Source organism: Salmo salar, chromosome 25 (assembly GCF_965601325.2).
Source record: "Salmo salar chromosome 25, fSalSal1, whole genome shotgun sequence".
Lineage (NCBI taxonomy): Eukaryota > Metazoa > Chordata > Actinopteri > Salmoniformes > Salmonidae > Salmo > Salmo salar.
Window position 1 is genome coordinate 41,896,904 of NC_138315.1, and position 19,955 is coordinate 41,916,858.

A 19,955-nucleotide genomic window follows, 5' to 3' on the forward strand; every position below is an offset into this window, starting at 1 on the left:
AACCAGTGTTAAGCTGTGCTTGAAGTTGTTGTCCTGTGAGCTGCCTATCACGCAAGCTGTTGACTCTCAGAAATGTGTCTTCTGATTCTGTTGTGGCTTTGGGTCTGCCAGACCTCTTCCTGTCAGTTTCCAAGTGCCTTTTGATGGTATAGGAAGCTGTACCGACACCTTGGCTTTCTTTGCAATTTTTCTAAAGAAAAGACCTACGCTTTTAAGGGTTATAATGGTCTGTCTGTCTTCCTTTGTTAATTGCTTTTTTCTTGCCATTATGATAGCAATATACTACTTCCTGCAGTACAATACTGTCTAAATAATGCTTAAGAGTGTGTAGTAACACATTCTGTTCCGACATTGCTTTTGTACAGACAGAGGGTTTGTGAGCAATCAACAAAAGTTTGGATACCTGTAGGAATTGTTAGCATCTACTTCCAAGGCTTAATTTACTTCCATTGCTGCAGAACAGCTGTAAGTTGTTAACTTCGTGCGGATCAGTGGGACGATACCGTCCCATTTCGACACCTTCCGGTGAAATTGCAGAGCGCCAAATTCAAATTAAATTATTATAAATATTAAACTTTTATGAAATCACAAGTGCAATACATCAAAATAAAGCGTAACTTGTTGTTAATCCAGCCGCCGTGCCAGATTTCAAAAAGGCTTTACCGCGAAAGCAAACCATGCGATTATCTGAGTACAGCGCCCAGCACACAAATGCATAACAAATCATTTTCAACCAGGGAGTTGCGACACAAAAGTCAGAAATAGCGATATAATGTATGCCTTACCTTTGAAGATCTTCTTCTGTTGGCACTCCAAAAGGTCCCAGTTACATTACAAATAGCCCTTTTCTTCGATTAAGTCCTTCTTTATATCCATAAAAACTCAGTTTAGCTGGCGCGCTTCAGTCATTAATCCACTCGATTTCCCTCCTTCAAAATGCATACAAAATGAATCCCAAACGTTACCAATAAACTTATCCAAACAAGTCAATCAACGTTTATAATCAAACAATAGGTACCCTAATATGCAAATAAACGATAAAATTTAAGACGGAAAATCGTTATTGTCTTTACTGGAGATAAACAAAAAGAACGCGCTCTGTCGGCCATGCGCTTGGAAACACTACAGCCAAAATGGGAGCCACTTAGAAAAACTACAACTTCTCCCTCATTTTTGTTTAACATCTCTGGGCTAGGTGGGACGTGACCGTCCCACTCTATTCAACAGCCAGTGGAACAGCGTGGCGCGAAATACAAAAACCTCACAAATGCAATAATTTCAATCTTTCAAACATACGACTATTTTAGACCAGACTCTCGTTAATCTAACCACATTGTCCGATTTCAAAAAGGCTTTACAGCGAAAGCAAAACATTAGATTATGTTAGGAGAGTACATAGCCAAAAATAATCACACAGCCATTTTCCAAGCAAGCATATATGTCACAGAAACCCAAAACACAGCTAAATGAAGCACTAACCTTTGATCTTCATCAGATAACACTCCTAGGACATTATGTTATACAATACATGCATGTTTTGTTCAATCAAGTTCATATTTATATCAAAAAACAGCTTTTTACATTGGCGTGTGATGTTCAGAAAATGTATTCCCTCCGAAAACTTCCGGTGAATTGACTAAATTACTCATCATAAACATTGACAAAATACATAACAATTATTTTAAGAATTATAGATACAGAACTCCTTTATGCAATCGCTATGTCAGATTTTAAAATAGCTTTTCGGCAAAAGCACATTTTGCAATATTCTGAGTACATAGCTCAGCCATCACAGCTAGCTATTTTCACACCCACCAAGTTCAGGCACACTGAACTCAGAATTAGTATTAGAAAAATTGTATTACCTTTGCTGATCTTCGTCAGAATTCACTCCCAGGACTGCTACTTCCACAAGAAATGTTGTTTTTGTTCCAAATAATCCATAGTTATGTCCAAATACCTCCGTTTTGTTCGTGCGTTCAGGTCACTATCCAAAGGGTAGCGAGCGTATTTCGAGACAAAAACATTCAAAATGTTCCATTACCGTACTTAGAAGCATGTCAAACGCTGTTTAAAATACATTTTTATGGTATTTTTCTCATAAAATAGCGATAATATTCCAACCGGACAATAGTGTATTCATTCAAAGAGGAAAATAAAAAACAGCGTGAATGCGCATATCCAATCTCTTTGTCACCAAGCAGACCACTGAGAAACTGAGCTACTATACTCTGCCCAGAGACAGGAGACGCCTCAATCTGCTTTCTGAAGGCTTTAGAGAGCCAATGGAAGCCTTAGAAAGTGCTACGTAACCCCAGAGATACTGTAGTTTCGATAGAGAATCAAAGGAAGAACTACAAATTCTCAGACGGGCCACTTCCTGCTTGGAATTTTCTCAGGTTTTTGCCTGCCATATGAGTTCTGTTATACTCACAGACACCATTCAAACAGTTTTAGAAACTTCAGAGTGTTTTCTATCCAAATCTACTAATAATATGCATATTCTCGTTTCTGGGCAAGAGTAGTAACCAGTTTAAATCGGTTACGTTTTTTATCCGGCCGTGAAAATACTGCCCCCTAGCCCAGACAGGTTAAACCAGCCTGAAACTCTTTCTAAAGACTGTTGACATCTAGTGGAAGCCCTGGGAACTGCAATTTGGGAGGGTTTCGCCGTATAATAAAAATGCCAGCCATTGAAATCAGTGGTAGGCAGAATTTTTTTGGGGGGGATGGTTTGTCCTTGGGGTTTCGCCTGTTATACTCACAGACATTATTTGAACAGTTTTAGAAACTTTAGAGTGTTTTCTAGCCAAATCTACCAATTATATGCATATCCTAGCTTCTGGGCCTGAGTAGCAGGCAGTTTACTTTGGGCATGCTTTTCATCCGGATGTCAAAATACCACCCCCTATCCCAAAGAAGGTAATCCATTACTTGTTCCCTAAAGGCTTTAAAAAAAAAAATAATTACTCTGAAATGTATGTTATTTTTCAGTTTTTGTTTTTTTGGTAACCAAAACTTTTTTAACATTTTTTTGTTTTTTTTTACCTCTGGCAGTTTACTGCTTACCTTTGTACCATTTCAGGTTACTCACTGGACTTGGAACTGGGGGTGTTCTAAAACTTTTGACCGGTAACGTAAACTAGCTCACATTTGTACGGAATGGGGTTAGCGTACGTTAGTGTGCATATAATATATAAATACGTTTGAAGATGCTTTGAAAGCATTTATAGTTCCTTTATCTCCAGTTATTTCTGTGTGCTGTCTGTAGATCAAGGAGTCGTGTTTCTGGGGGAACAACTTTGTGATGAGTGGTTCAGACTGTGGCCACATCTTCATCTGGGACAGACACACGGGCGAACACCTGATGCTGCTGGAGGCCGACAATCACGTAGTCAACTGTCTCCAGCCGCACCCCTATGACCCCAGTGAGTTACTGTACACTCCATACACCTTCAACCACACCCCTACCCGCTTACAGCCGCACCTCTATGACCCCAGTGAGTTACACTTCTATATCTAGAGCCACACCTACAGTATACACCAACACCTCTGTAACCCCAGTGATTAACACACACCTACCCTAGTCTCACCTCTACACCTCAACCACACCCCGGTGAGCTTCTTAGCTACATTTTCAGCCTTGTATAAAGAGCCAATGATGTCACACCTACCACTTATTCGTCATACCCTATTGCCAACAGTTTGTCTCCTGTCTGTTCCAGTTCTTGCCTCATCAGGGATCGACTACGACATTAAGATCTGGTCACCTCTGGAGGCGTCACCGTCCTTTAACAGAGTCCTAGCTGATGAGGTATGTTTGCTAAACGATTGATTCAACGTTAGTGACAGACAGCGGGTAGTCTGGGGTTCACTTCTGTCTCACCAGTTGAGGGGGTTGGATTCCCCACTGTGTGAGACTTCCGCATAGAGTCTCTGGTCCTCGACAAGAGCTCTCACAACAGCTGACTGGAGATGCCTTGCCCCAGGAGACCTACCTATCCCTCCCTGCCATCCTCACCGTATCCTCCCTCATCACCCCCTCTCTCTTCTCCCTTTTTTCTCCCCTCCCTATTACCTTTTCTATTCCCGCTCCCACGTTACCCCTTTCCGTCCTCCCTTACCCTTCAACCTCTCTCACCAGTCCCACTCCCCACTTCCGAGTGTGATAGAAATCACATTCTCTTTGATCGTTCTGATTTACTGGTATCATTTGATACTTTTGATTTACTGGTATCATTTGATGCTTCTGATTTACTGGTATCATTTACTTTCTTTTACCTTCCTCTCTATCTCCCTCTTTCCCTTTCACTCTCAGGTGATCACGCGTAATGAGTTGATGCTTGAGGAGACCAGGAACACCATCACAGTCCCCGCCTCCTTCATGCTGCGAATGCTGGCCTCCCTTAATCACATAAGAACGGGTACACACACACTCAGTTACATTTTGCTAGTAGTTTTGTGATATTAACTTACTCTTTCGTGAGTTATTTTTATGGTGTTTTGGAAAGGCAGTTGACTAATGAACCAATAGAAAGTGCATGTGGAAGTATTTATGTAGTTCTTGATGTACTTTGGGACCCTTGAGCCTGCTCTGAGTAAGCCTCTTACCACTGTGAGATTTACTGGTTCACCCACTCAATTTCTAGCCTGGTTGAGTGGGTGTGGGTCTCTGTTCAGCTATTACATTCCACTCCTTGTACTCTGTAATTCCCACAAAATCCAGCTGTATATTCAATGTTGAGATTAACGAAAGGCCAGTCCCTTTGACAAATGACAGAGTACAAGGAGTGAAATGTGACTGGTACCCAGACTACTCAATTACCAGCAACCAGTTATGAAACTTACACTGTAGACCCCACAAGCTGGGTACTGTAGGAAATGGGTTTAGGGTTGCGTTCATCAGGCACAAAATGGAGAAAAAAAACTGACTGAAATAGGGAGGAACTACCTGGACTTGTCAAATAAGAAATGCTGATTTAATTTTTTTTTTTTCACACACTCACTTTGTTTGTCCTCAGATCGCTTGGAGGGTGACCGCTCAGAAGGTTCTGGACAGGAGAACGAGGATGAGCAGTAGCTGCCCGGACACCATTTTATTTGAAAAAGAAAACACATTTTTTATTTTGCTCTAAAAAGCACTTGAAGATCTTGAGATTTGTACAAGTATTATGTAGAATATTTCCTTATCTGAGCATTAGGTACATTTTAGCTCTTCTTTTTTAAGATGACTTTCTTACTGGTGTGTCTGTATGAGAACTGCATTTGAGGAAAAAAGTATGTGAATGCAAGCGCAAAGCCAGACATATGCCAGACGTGTGTGTGTGTGTCTGTGTGTGTGTGTGTGTGTGTGTGTGTGTATGTGTGTGTGTGTGTGTGTGTGTGTATGTACGTACGTATACAGTTAAAGTCGCAAGTTTACATACACCTTAGCCAAATGCATTTAAACTCAGTTTTTCACAATTCCTGACATTTAATCCTAGTAAAAATTTCCTGTCTTAGGTCAGTTAGGATCACCACTTTATTTTAAGAATGTGGAATGTCAGAATAATAGTTGAGAGAGTGATTTATTTCAGCTTTTATTTCTTTCATCACATTCCCAGTGGGTCAGAAGTTTACATACACTCAATTAGTATTTGGTAGCATTGCCTTTAAATTGTTTAACTTGGGTCAAACGTTTCGGGTAGCCTTCCACAAGCTTCCCAAAAATAAGTTGGGTGAATTTTGGCCCATTCCTCCTGACAGAGCTGGTGTAACTGAGTCAGGTTTGTTTTCTATAGGATTGAGGTCAGGACTTTGTGATGACCACTCCAATACCTTGACTTTGTTGTCCTTAAGCCATTTTGCCACAACTTTGGAAGTATGCTTGTGGTCATTGTCCATTTGGAAGACCCATTTGTGACCAAGCTTGACTAATCCTAATCCTGACTGATGTCTTGATGTTGCTTCAATATATCCACATACTTTTCCTGCCTCATGATGCCATCTATTTTGTGAAGTGCACCAGTCCTTCCTGCAGCAAAGTACCCCCACAACATGATGCTGCCACCCCCTGCTTCACAGTTGGGATGGTGTTCTTCGGCTTGCAAGCCTCCCCCTTTTTCCTCCGAAACATAACGATGGTCATTATGGCCAAAGAGTTCTATTTTTGTTTCATCAGACCAGAGGACATTTCTCCAAAAAGTACGATCTTTGTCCCCATGTGCAGTTGCAAACCGTAGTCTGGCTTTTTTATGGCGGTTTTGGAGCAGTGGCTTCTTCCTTGGTGAGCGGCCTTTCAGGTTATGTCAATATAGGACTCGTTTTACTGAGGATATAGATACTTTTGTACTCGTTTCCTCCAGCATCTTCACAAGGTCATTTGCTGTTGTTCTGGGATTTATTTGCACTTTTCGCACCAAAGTATGTTCATCTCTAGGAGACAGAATGCGTCACCTTCCTGAGCGGTATGACGGCTGCGTGGTCCCATTGTGTTTATACTTGCGTACTATTGTTTGTACAGATGAACGTGGTACCTTCAGGCATTTGGAAATTGCTCCAAAGGATGAACCAGACTTGTGGAGGTCTTGGCTGATTTCTTTTGATTTTCCCATGATGTCAAGCAAAGAGGCACTGAGTTTGAAGGTAGGCCTTGATATACATCCGCAGGTACACCTCCAATTGAATCAAAGGATGTCAATCAGCCTATCAGAAGCTTCTAAAGCCATGACATAATTTTCTGTAATTTTCCAAGCTGTTTAAAGGCACAGTCAACTTAGTGTATGTATACTTCTGACTTACTGGAATTGTGATACAGTGAAATAATCTGTCTGTAAACAATTGTTGGAAAAATGACTTGTCATGCACAAAGTAGATGTCCTAACAGACTTGCCAAAACTATAGTTTGTTAACAAGAAATTTGTGGTGGTTGAAAAACAAGTTTTAATGACTCCAACCTAAGTGTATGTAAACTTCCGACTTCAACTGTATATACGTGTATGTATATATATATGTGTGTGTGTGTATATATATGTGTGTGTGTATATATATATATATATATATATATATATATATATATATATATATATATATATATATATATATATATATATATATATATATATATATAAAATGTGTGAATATTATTTTGATGACTTGTGCGTGTGGACATTTAAAAGTGCAATATTATTTTTGTCAGGAGCAAATGAGCTTTGATCAGTGTTAAGGTGTGATTTCTTGTTTGTAGCGCAAGGCTGAGAATTCAAATGTTTATACTGTACTTGCAGTTATGCATGTAAACATAATTATGCTTTAAGTAAACCATTTTGTTGTTGAAAAGGTAGTTCCTCTTTTTGCTTGGTCTGTAAGTATGTCTCAAAGGTAGTTCTTTTGATGACAGTCATTACACAAGATGTAACTCTCATCTCGGCACTGTTGAAGGATCCATCCAACAGTTTAGGGATCCTGAATGTCGCTCAGGTCACAGGACAGAGGGCTTGTTTTGGTAGCTGTTGGCTGAAGCATTAACGCAGTATGGCCCCTGTTTACTCTATAATGCGACCCTTCCTTCTATACACTCACACATACTGACACGCATGTCTCTACCATGGCATTCTAAGACATTTAATTGGTTGCGGAGGATTGCAAGACATGGACATGATTCAACTGAATTTGGGAGGCATGTCAAACATTGTTTACCAGCAAACTAAAACACAGAAGGCTTCTGGTGTGTATAACAAAAAACTTTAATACAACAGTAAAAAAAAGTCAGTGGAAATTAAAAGTTGACAATACCTCAAATTCTGGAATATTGCTTTGCTCTTACAATGTAGTACCATACTCGGACAGTGACACACAGACAAACACAGATATAACTCTGTTTGGAAGTAAACCATACTAATACACACCCACATTAGCTAACAGGATCCACAGTTATTCTCTCAGGGTGAGAATTGGTGCTCTGATAAAGTGATTAAGAATGTATAACGTGTTCGATATGTGATAACCACAGGGTTTGAATATGGGACGGTAACCATAGCCTGGTCTCTGATCAGTATGTGCTTGAAAGCACACAGAGAAGTTAACTAAAGCAGCACTTTCAGATTTTGGATCAGGCTAGGTGTACCTCTGCAGAGATGTAGAGAGCCCGAATGTGTATTTGTATTTATTACCTATTATCTGTTGCCAAGGCTGCAGCTTCTCTTCCTGGGGTCTAGCAAAATTAAGGCAGTTTATACCATTTAAAAAAAATTATAATACATTCACAGATTTCACAACACACTGTGATCGTGTGTGTCCGTCTATGTTTGTCTTGCTTCACTGTCCTCGCTGTTCCATAAGGTGTATTTTTATATTGTTTTTCAATTTAATTTTACTGCTTGCATCAGTTTCTTAATGTGGAATAGAGTTCCATGTAGTCATTGCTCTAATGTTGTACTGTGCGCCTCCCATAGTGTGTTCTGGACTTGGGGACTGTGAAGAGACCTCTGGTGGCATGTCTTGTGGGGTATGCATGGGTGTTCAAGCTGTGCTCCAGTAGTTCAAACAGACAGCTCGGCACATTCAACATGTCAATACTTCTCACAAGTACATGTAGTGATGAGGTCAATCACTCCTCCACTTTGAGCCAGGAGAGATTGACATGCATATGATTAATGTTAGCTCTCTGTGTACATCCAAGGGTCAGCTGTGCTGTTCTGAGCCACCTGTTCTGAGCCAATTGCAATTTTCCTAAGTCCCTTTTTGTGGCACCTGACCACGCGACAACAGTAGTCCAGGTGCGACAAAACTAGGGCCTGTTGGACCTGCCTTGTTGATAGTGCTGCTAAGAAGGTAGAGCAGCGCTTTATTATGGACAGACTTTTCATCATCTTAGCTACTGTTGTATCAATATGTTTTGACCATGACAGTTTACAATCCCAGGGTTACTCCAAGCATTTTAGTCACCTCAACTTACTCAATTTCCACATGATTTATTTCAAGATTTAGTTGAGGTTTACGGTTTAGTGAATAATTTGTCCCAAATACAATGCATTTCGTTTTTGAAATATTTAGGACTAACTTATTCCTTGCCAACCACTCTGAAACTAACTGCAGCTCTTTGTTAAGTGTTGCAGTCATTTCAGTCACTGTAGTACCTGACGTGTATAGTGTTGAGTCATCCGCATACATAGACTCACTGGCTTTACTCAAAGCCAGTGGCATGTCGTTAGTAAAGATTGAAAAACATAAGGGACCAAGACATCTGCCCTGGGGAATATACAACATAGAAATCACTACAAAACTTATTGTATGACCTCTCATACATTTTATTAGGCCCAGCCTTTGGAACTTAGGTTTTCCTAGATATGACTACTATATAGTGAACACTACAGCCAATGGATCTGGATACTGCTTTCAAGCAAATTTCTGCAGCATTAGTAAAGATGTGATAAATACATGTTGATGATTTCATTCCTGTGCTGTTTGTAACTATGCTGGTAGGTTGACTGATAACCTGAACCAGGTTGCAGGCACTGGTTACAGTTTGAAGCTTTTTCTTAAGTCGGCAGCTTGATGAAAGCCAGTCAATATTTAAATCACCCAGAAAATATACCTCTGTTGACATCGCATACATTATCAAGCATTTCACACATACTATCCAAATACTGACTGTTAACACTTGGTCTATAGCAGCTTCCCACAAAAATGGGCTTTAGGTGAGGCAGATGAACCTGTAGCCATATTACTTATGCTCAATTTAACAAAATCAATGGGGGCCTGACTGTCTAGCTTTTATTTTGTTGATTGTAAATTCTTAGATTATAGACTACTATAAAAATATGTATGTCCATTATCTTTTCTACATACTTAATATTTGTTTTTTGTCGTTTAAGTTTACACTGAAAGTGTTTTTCTATCCCGAAAATGTATGTGCAACCCCCCAAAAATGTGAGTATATTTTTCTTTATGTCATCCCACCCGGACCCTTGTTGCGACCCACAAATGGGTCCCAACCCACAGTTTGGGGCGCTAACTAATGTAAGACAATGCTACTGCGCTGAACTTCACTCCTGTATTGTATTGTACTGCACTGTACTCTAGTGTACTCTGCTGTTCAAATTTGTGAAACATGAGGAGAATAACATTCACATTCATAATGATGCTTTTCTGTGTAGTACAGATCAGGGACCCATGATATAATTCCGTTACCCTAATTCTGTTACTGGGTATAAACCCATTTCACTTACTGTAGTTCAATAAACAAAATATTTTTTCAAACTCAAGGTGCCATGTCATAGCTGACACCCCATTCCTTCTGCATACATCTTTGAATCTTAATTCAGAGCAAATATCTGAGTTTTTGGAAAACATGGTCACATACAAACCTGTGGGAAATTTTACTGTAATTCTGTGAAATTTGAAATTATCAAAAGTAGTCCTTGTGCAGAGTTGTTTGGCATACATTTTAAAGTCAAACAACTGAGTCAAAGCCCTTAACAAGGTTAGTTAGGGTTGAAGCCTCCAGGGGTTGAATGTGTTATCCCAGACACTGACCCAGGGTCAGTTTTGCGTTTTCTCAAATGTTTTGGTCAGACTACAAACACACACAATCTCTCATTGTTTAGCTTGTGCATAAGCTATGTGCATAGTCTATGGGGAAGAAGAGAAGCCGGATTGTTGTCAGCTCAGTGAACTAGACAGACTGAATGGAGTGGTATGTTCCCATGTATGCATGTTGGGTCATTAATCTAATTACAGTAATGCAGAAGCACAAAATACTGTAATTTTGTTTGATTTACGTTTCTTTCTTGCTGCTATCAGGCTGTTGTTTCTTACATTAAAGGGATAAAATATGGCATGGCAATACACCACATCAGTCAGTGGCTTCATCAATAAGTGCATCGCTGACGTAGTCCCCACAGTGACCGTACGTACATACCATAACCAGAAGCCATGGATTACAGGCAACATCCGCACTGCGCTAAAGGGTAGAGCTGCCGCTTTCAAGGAGCGGGACTCTAACACGGAAGCTTATAAGAAATCCCGCTATGCCCTTTGACGAACCATCAAACAGGCAAAGCGTCAATACAGGACTAAGATTGAATCACACTACACTGGCTCCGATGCTCGTCGGATGTGGCAGGGTTTTGAAACTTTTAGGAACTACAAAGGGATGCACAGCTACGAGCTGCCCAGTGACACGAGCCTACCAGACGAGCTAAATTACTTCTATGCTCGCTTCGAGGCAAGTAACACTGAAGCATGCATGAGAGCATCAGCTGTTCCGGACGACTGTGTGATCACGCTTTCTGTAGCCGATGTGAGTAAGACCTTTAAACAGGTCAACATTCACAAGGCCGCAGGGCCAGACGGATTACCAGGATGTGTACTCTGAGCATGCGCTGACCAACTGGCAAGTGTCTTCACTGACATTTTCAACCTGTCCCTGACTAAGTCTGTAATACCAACATGTTTCAAGCAGACCACCATAGTCTCTGTGCCCAAGAACACTAAGGTAACCTGCCTAAATGACTACCGACCCGTAGCACTCACGTCTGTAGCCATGAAGTGCTTTGAAAGGCTGGTCATGGCTCACAACACCATTATCCCAGAAACCCTAGACCCACTCCAATTTGCATACCGCCCCAACAGATCCACAAATGATGCAATCTCTATTTCACTCAACACTGCCCTTTCCCAACTGGACAAATGGAACACCTATGTGAAAATGTTATTCATTGACTACAGCTCAGCATTCAACACCATAGTGCCCTCAAAGCTCATCAATAAGCTAAGAACCCTGGGACTAAACACCTCCCTCTGCAACTGGATCCTGGACTTCCTGACGGGCCGCCCCCAGGTGGTGAGGGTACGTAACAAAAAATCCACCATGCTGATCCTCAACGCGGGGGCCCCTCATGGGTGTGTGCTCAGTCCCCTCCTGTACTCCCTGTTCACTCATGACTGCATGGCCAGACATGACTCCAACACCATCATCAAGTTTGCCGATGACACAACAGTGGTAGGCCTGATCACCGACAACGATGAGACAGCCTATAGGGAGGAGGTCAGAGACCTGGCCGTGTGGTGCCAGGACAACAACCTCTCCCTCAATGATATCAAGACAAAGGAGATGATTGTGGACTACAGGAAAAGGAGTACCGAGCACGCCCCCATTCTCATCGACGGAGCTGCAGTGGAGCAGGTTGAGAGCTTCAAGTTCCTTGGTGTCCACATCACCAACAAACTGTCATGGTCCAAACACACCAAGACAGGCGTGAAGAGGGCATGACAAAGCCTATTCATCATCAGGAGACTGAAAAAATGTAGCATGGGTCCTCAGATCCTCAAAAGGTTCTCCAGCTGCACCATTGAGAGCATCCTGACTGGTTGCATCACTGCCTGGTATGGCAACTGCTCGGCCTACGACCGCAAGGCACTACAGAGGGTAGTGCGAACAGCCCAGTACCTCACTGGGGCAAAGCTTCCTGTCATCCAGGACCTCTATACTAGGTGGTGTCAGAGGAAGGCCCTAAAAATTGTCAGACTCCAGCCACCCTATTCATAGACTGTTCTCTCTGCTACTGCACGGCAAGCGGTACCGGAGCGCCAAGTGTAAAAGGTTTCTTAACAGCTTCTACCTCCAAGCCATAAGCTAATCAAGGGCTACTCAGACCCCTCTTTTACGCTGCTGCTACTGTCTGTTTATTATCCATGCATAGTCACTTTAACTCGACCTACATGTACATATTACCTCAATTACCTCGACTAACCGGTGCCCCCGCACATTGACTCTGTACCGGAACCCCCTGTAAATAGCCTCGCTATTGTTAGTTAACTGCTGCTGTTTAATTATTTGTTATTTTAATTTTCTGTTTTTTACTTAACACTTTTTTTTTCTCTTAACCAACAATGCTTTAAGAAGTTAAGGGCTTGTAAGTTAGCATTTCACTGTAAGGTCTACACTTGTTGTATTTGGCAGGTGACAAATAAAATTAGATTTGATATTTTGATTTATTTAACACTTTTTTGGTTACTACATGATTCCTTATGTTATTTCATAGTTTTGATGTATTCACTATAATTCTACGATGTAGAAAATAGTAAAAATAAAGAACCCCTGGAATGAGTAGGCGGGTCCAAACTTTTGAGTAGGACTGTATGTATTTGCTGCTGATGCTGACTATTTGGCAGTGAGCAGACTATTACTGACTGAGTGAGTGGTGGGGAGGGGAGTGTGTGTGAGAGCACTGGTTGACAGAGCGCTGCACCTATTTCCAACCCTTTTTCCATTTAACATATTAAAGCTCTAGAACTTATATAACATCGACAAAGCACTGGAAAATGACTTTAGGCGCACCAGAGGTTTTAGATATATAAGCTCAGAGGTGGTTTATAGTAAACTGTATTCTAATGTAGACTTTTCTTATGGAAAACTGTATCAAGCAAAGAGTTTTACGCATGCTCAGTTCTTGGGTCTCGAGCGCTGCGCGAATGGAAATTTGAAATGCCAGTTAAGGAACTCCCTTGCATGCTTCTGTTATCGGAAAAAGTCAACAATGAAACTGACATTAAATGTGGAGAATGATACATTTCAATCTGTTGGCCATTAAGTAGGCTATTCATTTCTATGCCATTGTAGACTGCTGTAGCCTACCATTTGATACAATAAATGTGTTGAAATTACGATATCGCTGGAGTTATTGCAAATCAATTTATACCACTTGTTTAGCCTACCTGGAGCTGGCAAACGGATTTAATAAATAGCCTGTAACTTCAGTTTGTTGTTGTAGCCTTGTTATGTAATTATTGATGGCCATATTTAGTTAATTAAATTGGAAGTTATCAATTGTGATCATGGTCATAGATCTATAGCAAATGTATCATTCTCCACATTGAATGTCATTGTGGACTTTTACCTGGAATGAGATGTTGGCCTATCAGGGGCTATAGGCTACTAGCTCAGCAAATCGTGGCAAAACTGAATTGCAATTATAAAGCCAGATTTTAGTCAGTAGCCTATGCCTATTGAAATAACAAGTCAATCTCGCAAGTAGGCCATTTATAATGGTGTGTAGTCTTAACATCTGGAACATAATAACTGAACATTTGCCATAAAATTGCCATACATTTTTTTTTAAGTTCTTCCAAGTGTTTTTTTTTTTTTTTTAGGGGGTAGAAATCATTCCTCCAAGTGCAAACTTCTGATTTCAACTGCATCTATAGTTATGCACATGTGCAAACGGGACATATTTACAATTATAAACTGGGTGGTTTGAGCCCTGAATGCTGATTTGGTTGAAAGCCGTGTTATGTCAGATCGTGTACCACGGGTGTGACAAAAAAATGCTTTTTACTGTTCTAATTAGGTTGGTAACCAGTTTATAATAGCAGTAAGGCACCTCTGGGGTTTGTGGTATATGGGCAATATACCACGGCAAACGGCTTGTGTCCTAAGAATAGCCCTTAGCCATGGTACAGTTGAAGTCAAATACATTTAAACTCAGTTCTTCACATTTCCTGACATTTACTCCTAATAAAAATTCCCTGTCTTAGGTCAGTTAGGATCACCACTTTATTTTAAGAATGTGGAATGTCAGAATAATAGTTGAGAGAGTGATTTATTTCAGCTTTTATTTCTTTCATCACATTCCCAGTGGGTCAGAAGTTTACATACACTCAATTAGTATTTGGTAGCATTGCCTTTAAATTGTTTAACTTGGGTCAAACGTTTCGGGTAGCCTTCCACAAGCTTCCCAAAAATAAGTTGGGTGAATTTTGGCCCATTCCTCCTGACAGAGCTGGTGTAACTGAGTCAGGTTTGTAGGCCTCCTTGCTCGCACACACTTTTTCAGTTCTGCCCACAAATTTTCTATGGGATTGAGGTCAGGGCTTTGTGATGACCACTCCAATACCTTGACTTTGTTGTCCTTAAGCCATTTTGCCACAACTTTGGAAGTGAGTTTGGGGTCATTGTCCATTTGGAAGTTAAAGCTTGGAAGACACTCTTATCCATACATTTCATTAAAAAAATTCCCCCGTACTAAATGCAGCTTCTATGGGTTAGCCTCCCCTGCCCTTTTAATACGATCAAAGTTCTTTGTGTTGTCAGGGAGCAACTGCCTTTATTTATAAGACAAATAAGAATATTGTTACTGAATGCAGCTTGTGTGTGCTTTGTGCTCCCTCGCCCTGTTCAAATGATCAAAGGAAATAATGCTGCTGAGTGGAACTGGACTGGTGTCTGATGGCCCTGTGCTTTCCATGGTGGAATTAGAACCGTTTTTTTAACGGAGTAAATCAAAAGCACAAAAGAATGTGAGATGTTATTGATAATAAATCAATTGGTTTCATGCATTTGTCTCTCTCCCGTGTGTGTGTGTGTGTGTGTGTGTGTGTGTGTGTGTGTGTGTGTGTGTGTCTGAACGTGATTGTATTTCGTCATATCGCATACATTTCTGATATCAGACAGGTTAAGATATACTGCTCAAAAAAATAAAGGGAACACTTAAACAACACATCCTAGATCTGAATGAAAGAAATAATCTTATTAAATACTTTTTTCTTTACATAGTTGAATGTGCTGACAACAAAATCACACAAAAATAATCAATGGAAATCTAATTTATCAACCCATGGAGGTCTGGATTTGGAGTCACACTCAAAATTAAAGTGGAAAACCACACTACAGGCTGATCCAACTTTGATGAAATGTCCTTAAAACAAGTCAAAATGAGGCTCAGTAGTGTGTGTGGCCTCCACGTGCCTGTATGACCTCCCTACAACGCCTGGGCATGCTCCTGATGAGGTGGCGGATGGTCTCCTGAGGGATCTCCTCCCAGACCTGGACTAAAGCATCCGCCAACTCCTGGACAGTCTGTGGTGCAACATGGTGTTGGTGGATGGAGCGAGACATGATGTCCCAGATGTGCTCAATTGGATTCAGGTCTGGGGAACGGGCGGGCCAGTCCATAGCATCAATGCCTTCCTCTTGCAGGAACTGCTGACACACTCCAGCCACATGAGGTCTAGCATTGTCTTGCATTAGGAGGAATCCAGGGCCAACCGCACCAGCATATGGTCTCACAAGGGGTCTGAGGATCTCATCTCGGTACCTAATGGCAGTCAGGCTACCTCTGGCGAGCACATGGAGGGCTGTGCGGCCCCCCAAAGAAATGCCACCCCACACCATGACTGACCCACCGCCAAACCGGTCATGCTGGAGGATGTTGCAGGCAGCAGAACGTTCTCCGCGGCGTCTCCAGATTCTGTCACGTCTGTCATGTGCTCTGTGTGAACCTGCTTTCATCTGTGAAGAGCACAGGGCGCCAGTGGCGAATTTGCCAATCTTGGTGTTCTCTGGCAAATGCCAAACGTCCTGCACGGCGTTGGGCTGTAAGCACAACCCCCACCTGTGGACGTCGGGCCCTCATACCACCCTCATGGAGTCTGTTTCTGACCGTTTGAGCAGACACATGCACATTTGTGGCCTGCTGGAGGTCATTTTGCAGGGCTCTGGCAGTGCTCCTCCTGCTCCTCCTTGCACAAAGGCGGAGGTAGCGGTCCTGCTGCTGGGTTGTTGCCCTCCTACGGCCTCCTCCACGTCTCCTGATGTACTGGCCTGTCTCCTGGTAACGCCTCCATGCTCTGGACACTACGCTGACAGACACAGCAAACCTTCTTGCCACAGCTCGCATTGATGTGCCATCCTGGATGAGCTGCACTACCTGAGCCACTTGTGTGGGTTGTAGACTCCGTGTCATGCTACCACCAGAGTGAAAGCACCGCCAGCATTCAAAAGTGACCAAAACATCAGCCAGGAAGCATAGGAACTGAGAAGTGGTCTGTGGTTCCCACCTGCAGAACCACTCCTTTATTGGGGGTGTCTTGCTTATTGCCTATAATTTCCACCTGTTGTCTATTCCATTTGCACAACAGCATTTGAAATGTATTGTCAATCAGTGTTGCTTCCTAAGTGGACAGTTTGATTTCACAGAAGTGTCATTGACTTGGAGTTACATTGTGTTGTTTAAGTGTTCCCTTTATTTTTTTGAGCAGTGTATTAAAAAGTCATTGGTGATTTTTTTCTACAGTGTTGCATGATGGGAATCTAGTGGTTCACTGATATAATCTAGTAAACAAAATAAACTACTTTTTCACCACTCTGTCTGCAAGTGCATTCCTAAACGGCATTTAACGCCGGTCGAAGTGGCGTGATATTAGCAGAACACAAAGTAGTTACCGTCAGCCGAAAATGTTGGCACTGGAAAGACTTGCCCTCCACCGATGTGTATAACTCATACTTACCTGGCAAGGGAGATACCGTGATCAAGAAGGCGGTTCACCCAGGGCGAGGCTCAGCCATTGCACTCCGGCTGTGCTGACCCCTGCGAATTTCCCAAATGTGGAAATCTCGATTGCATAATTTATGGTAGTGGGGGACTGCGTTCGCGCTCTCCCCTGATGTCTTGTTTAATGATACAACTGTGGCTTGCCGACAGGTGTGAGGATGATGTGTGAAGATCTTTGAAATCAATTGTCAAAGAGACTTTATGTTACGCTTAATCAAAAGGTGCAAACATCTGTTTGTAGCGAAACATGGTTGGCATTTTGTGGAAACATCATGTTGCGAAATGCAGCATGGTATTTATGACACGCTGCTACTTCAATCAAGACATGGTTGGGAAGCCGCTCTGGACCCCTACCCGTCATGATGTGTCATACGCGCCCCATGCGCTAACAATATGAAATTGTCCTTACATGCGCTCCTCCTTAGCACAGAGCAATGTAATAGGTTTTCTACATTCAGAACTTTCGTGTATTGATTCTGGCTAGTAGGATAGCTGCATGGGAAAGTGTTGCTAATGATGTATTTGTCCGAATTCATTGGATTTGTCCGTTTTTTTCCCCACAAGGCTGTGTGGAAAATATGCCCTTGCTTTGAAATGTTAGCAAGGTTAGTTTGATTTTGTGCTAAAAAGTGATGGCTACAGTATATGTAATTACTTGCAGTTTTTGAGTGAGCCAAAGTTCAAGCTGCTTATCTAATTGGTGAAAACGCAATGTCTGTTTATCACACTCACTTTGACTTCATATGCTGTACCATGAGTTAGTCTAACGGCTTACGGCCATACCAGCCTGAATACGCCCGATCTCGTCTGATCTCGGAAGCTAAGCAGGGTCGGGCCTGGTTAGTACTTGGATGGGAGACCGCCTGGGAATACCAGGTGCTGTAAGCTTTTTCTCCACTAGGGTGTGCTCTTGCGTCATTTCATCAGCAACACTGCCTTGTAGTGACCTTTTGATGCTGAATTGACTACATTTCTTTCTTTTTACATTTTAGTCATTTTTAGCAGACGCTCTTATCCATACATTTCATACATTCCCCCCCCCCCGTACTAAATGCAGCTTCTGTGGGTTAGCCTCCCCTGCCCTTTTAATACGATCAAAGTTCTTTGTGTTGTCAGGGAGCAACTGCCTTTATTTATAAGACAAATAAGAATATTGTTACTGAATGCAGCTTGTGTGTGCTTTGTGCTCCCTCGCCCTGTTCAAATGATCAAAGGAAATAATGCTGCTGAGTGGAACTGGACTGGTGTCTGATGGCCCTGTGCTTTCCATGGTGGAATTAGAACCGTTTTTTTAACGGAGTAAATCAAAAGCACAAAAGAATGTGAGATGTTATTGATAATAAATCAATTGGTTTCATGCATTTGTCTCTCTCCCGTGTGTGTGTGTGTGTGTGTGTGTGTGTTTGTGTGTGTGTGTGTGTGGGTGTGTGTGTGTCTGAACGTGATTGTATTTCGTCATATCGCATACATTTCTGATATCAGACAGGTTAAGATATACTGCTCAAAAAAATAAAGGGAACACTTAAACAACACATCCTAGATCTGAATGAAAGAAATAATCTTATTAAATACTTTTTTCTTTACATAGTTGAATGTGCTGACAACAAAATCACACAAAAATAATCAATGGAAATCTAATTTATCAACCCATGGAGGTCTGGATTTGGAGTCACACTCAAAATTAAAGTGGAAAACCACACTACAGGCTGATCCAACTTTGATGAAATGTCCTTAAAACAAGTCAAAATGAGGCTCAGTAGTGTGTGTGGCCTCCACGTGCCTGTATGACCTCCCTACAACGCCTGGGCATGCTCCTGATGAGGTGGCGGATGGTCTCCTGAGGGATCTCCTCCCAGACCTGGACTAAAGCATCCGCCAACTCCTGGACAGTCTGTGGTGCAACATGGTGTTGGTGGATGGAGCGAGACATGATGTCCCAGATGTGCTCAATTGGATTCAGGTCTGGGGAACGGGCGGGCCAGTCCATAGCATCAATGCCTTCCTCTTGCAGGAACTGCTGACACACTCCAGCCACATGAGGTCTAGCATTGTCTTGCATTAGGAGGAATCCAGGGCCAACCGCACCAGCATATGGTCTCACAAGGGGTCTGAGGATCTCATCTCGGTACCTAATGGCAGTCAGGCTACCTCTGGCGAGCACATGGAGGGCTGTGCGGCCCCCCAAAGAAATGCCACCCCACACCATGACTGACCCACCGCCAAACCGGTCATGCTGGAGGATGTTGCAGGCAGCAGAACGTTCTCCGCGGCGTCTCCAGATTCTGTCACGTCTGTCATGTGCTCTGTGTGAACCTGCTTTCATCTGTGAAGAGCACAGGGCGCCAGTGGCGAATTTGCCAATCTTGGTGTTCTCTGGCAAATGCCAAACGTCCTGCACGGCGTTGGGCTGTAAGCACAACCCCCACCTGTGGACGTCGGGCCCTCATACCACCCTCATGGAGTCTGTTTCTGACCGTTTGAGCAGACACATGCACATTTGTGGCCTGCTGGAGGTCATTTTGCAGGGCTCTGGCAGTGCTCCTCCTGCTCCTCCTTGCACAAAGGCGGAGGTAGCGGTCCTGCTGCTGGGTTGTTGCCCTCCTACGGCCTCCTCCACGTCTCCTGATGTACTGGCCTGTCTCC

General features: G+C 42.4%; 1 protein-coding gene and 2 non-coding genes across 7 annotated transcripts in view; all 3 read left to right on the forward strand.

The window, feature by feature from the left end:
• LOC106586745 (DDB1- and CUL4-associated factor 6) overlaps positions 1–7,321 on the forward strand; it is a 62,847-nt gene extending 55,526 nt beyond the window's left edge. For all 5 annotated transcript variants that reach the window (XM_014174319.3, XM_014174320.3, XM_014174321.3 and 2 more), the window contains 4 exons: positions 3,272–3,428; positions 3,726–3,814; positions 4,319–4,424; positions 5,022–7,321. In XM_014174319.3, coding sequence (XP_014029794.2) covers positions 3,272–3,428; positions 3,726–3,814; positions 4,319–4,424; positions 5,022–5,080 — 411 coding nt within the window. In that variant the 3' untranslated portion in view covers positions 5,081–7,321. The remainder of the gene's footprint in view (positions 1–3,271; positions 3,429–3,725; positions 3,815–4,318; positions 4,425–5,021) is intronic.
• A 9,939-nt stretch (positions 7,322–17,260) lies between these two features.
• LOC145864192 (U1 spliceosomal RNA) lies at positions 17,261–17,424 on the forward strand. The gene has a single exon (XR_014382772.1). It is a non-coding gene; the product is annotated as a U1 spliceosomal RNA (small nuclear RNA).
• Positions 17,425–18,081: 657 nt separating this feature from the next.
• LOC123730567 (5S ribosomal RNA) lies at positions 18,082–18,200 on the forward strand. The gene has a single exon (XR_006762031.1). It is a non-coding gene; the product is annotated as a 5S ribosomal RNA (ribosomal RNA).
• Positions 18,201–19,955: the final 1,755 nt, after the last annotated feature.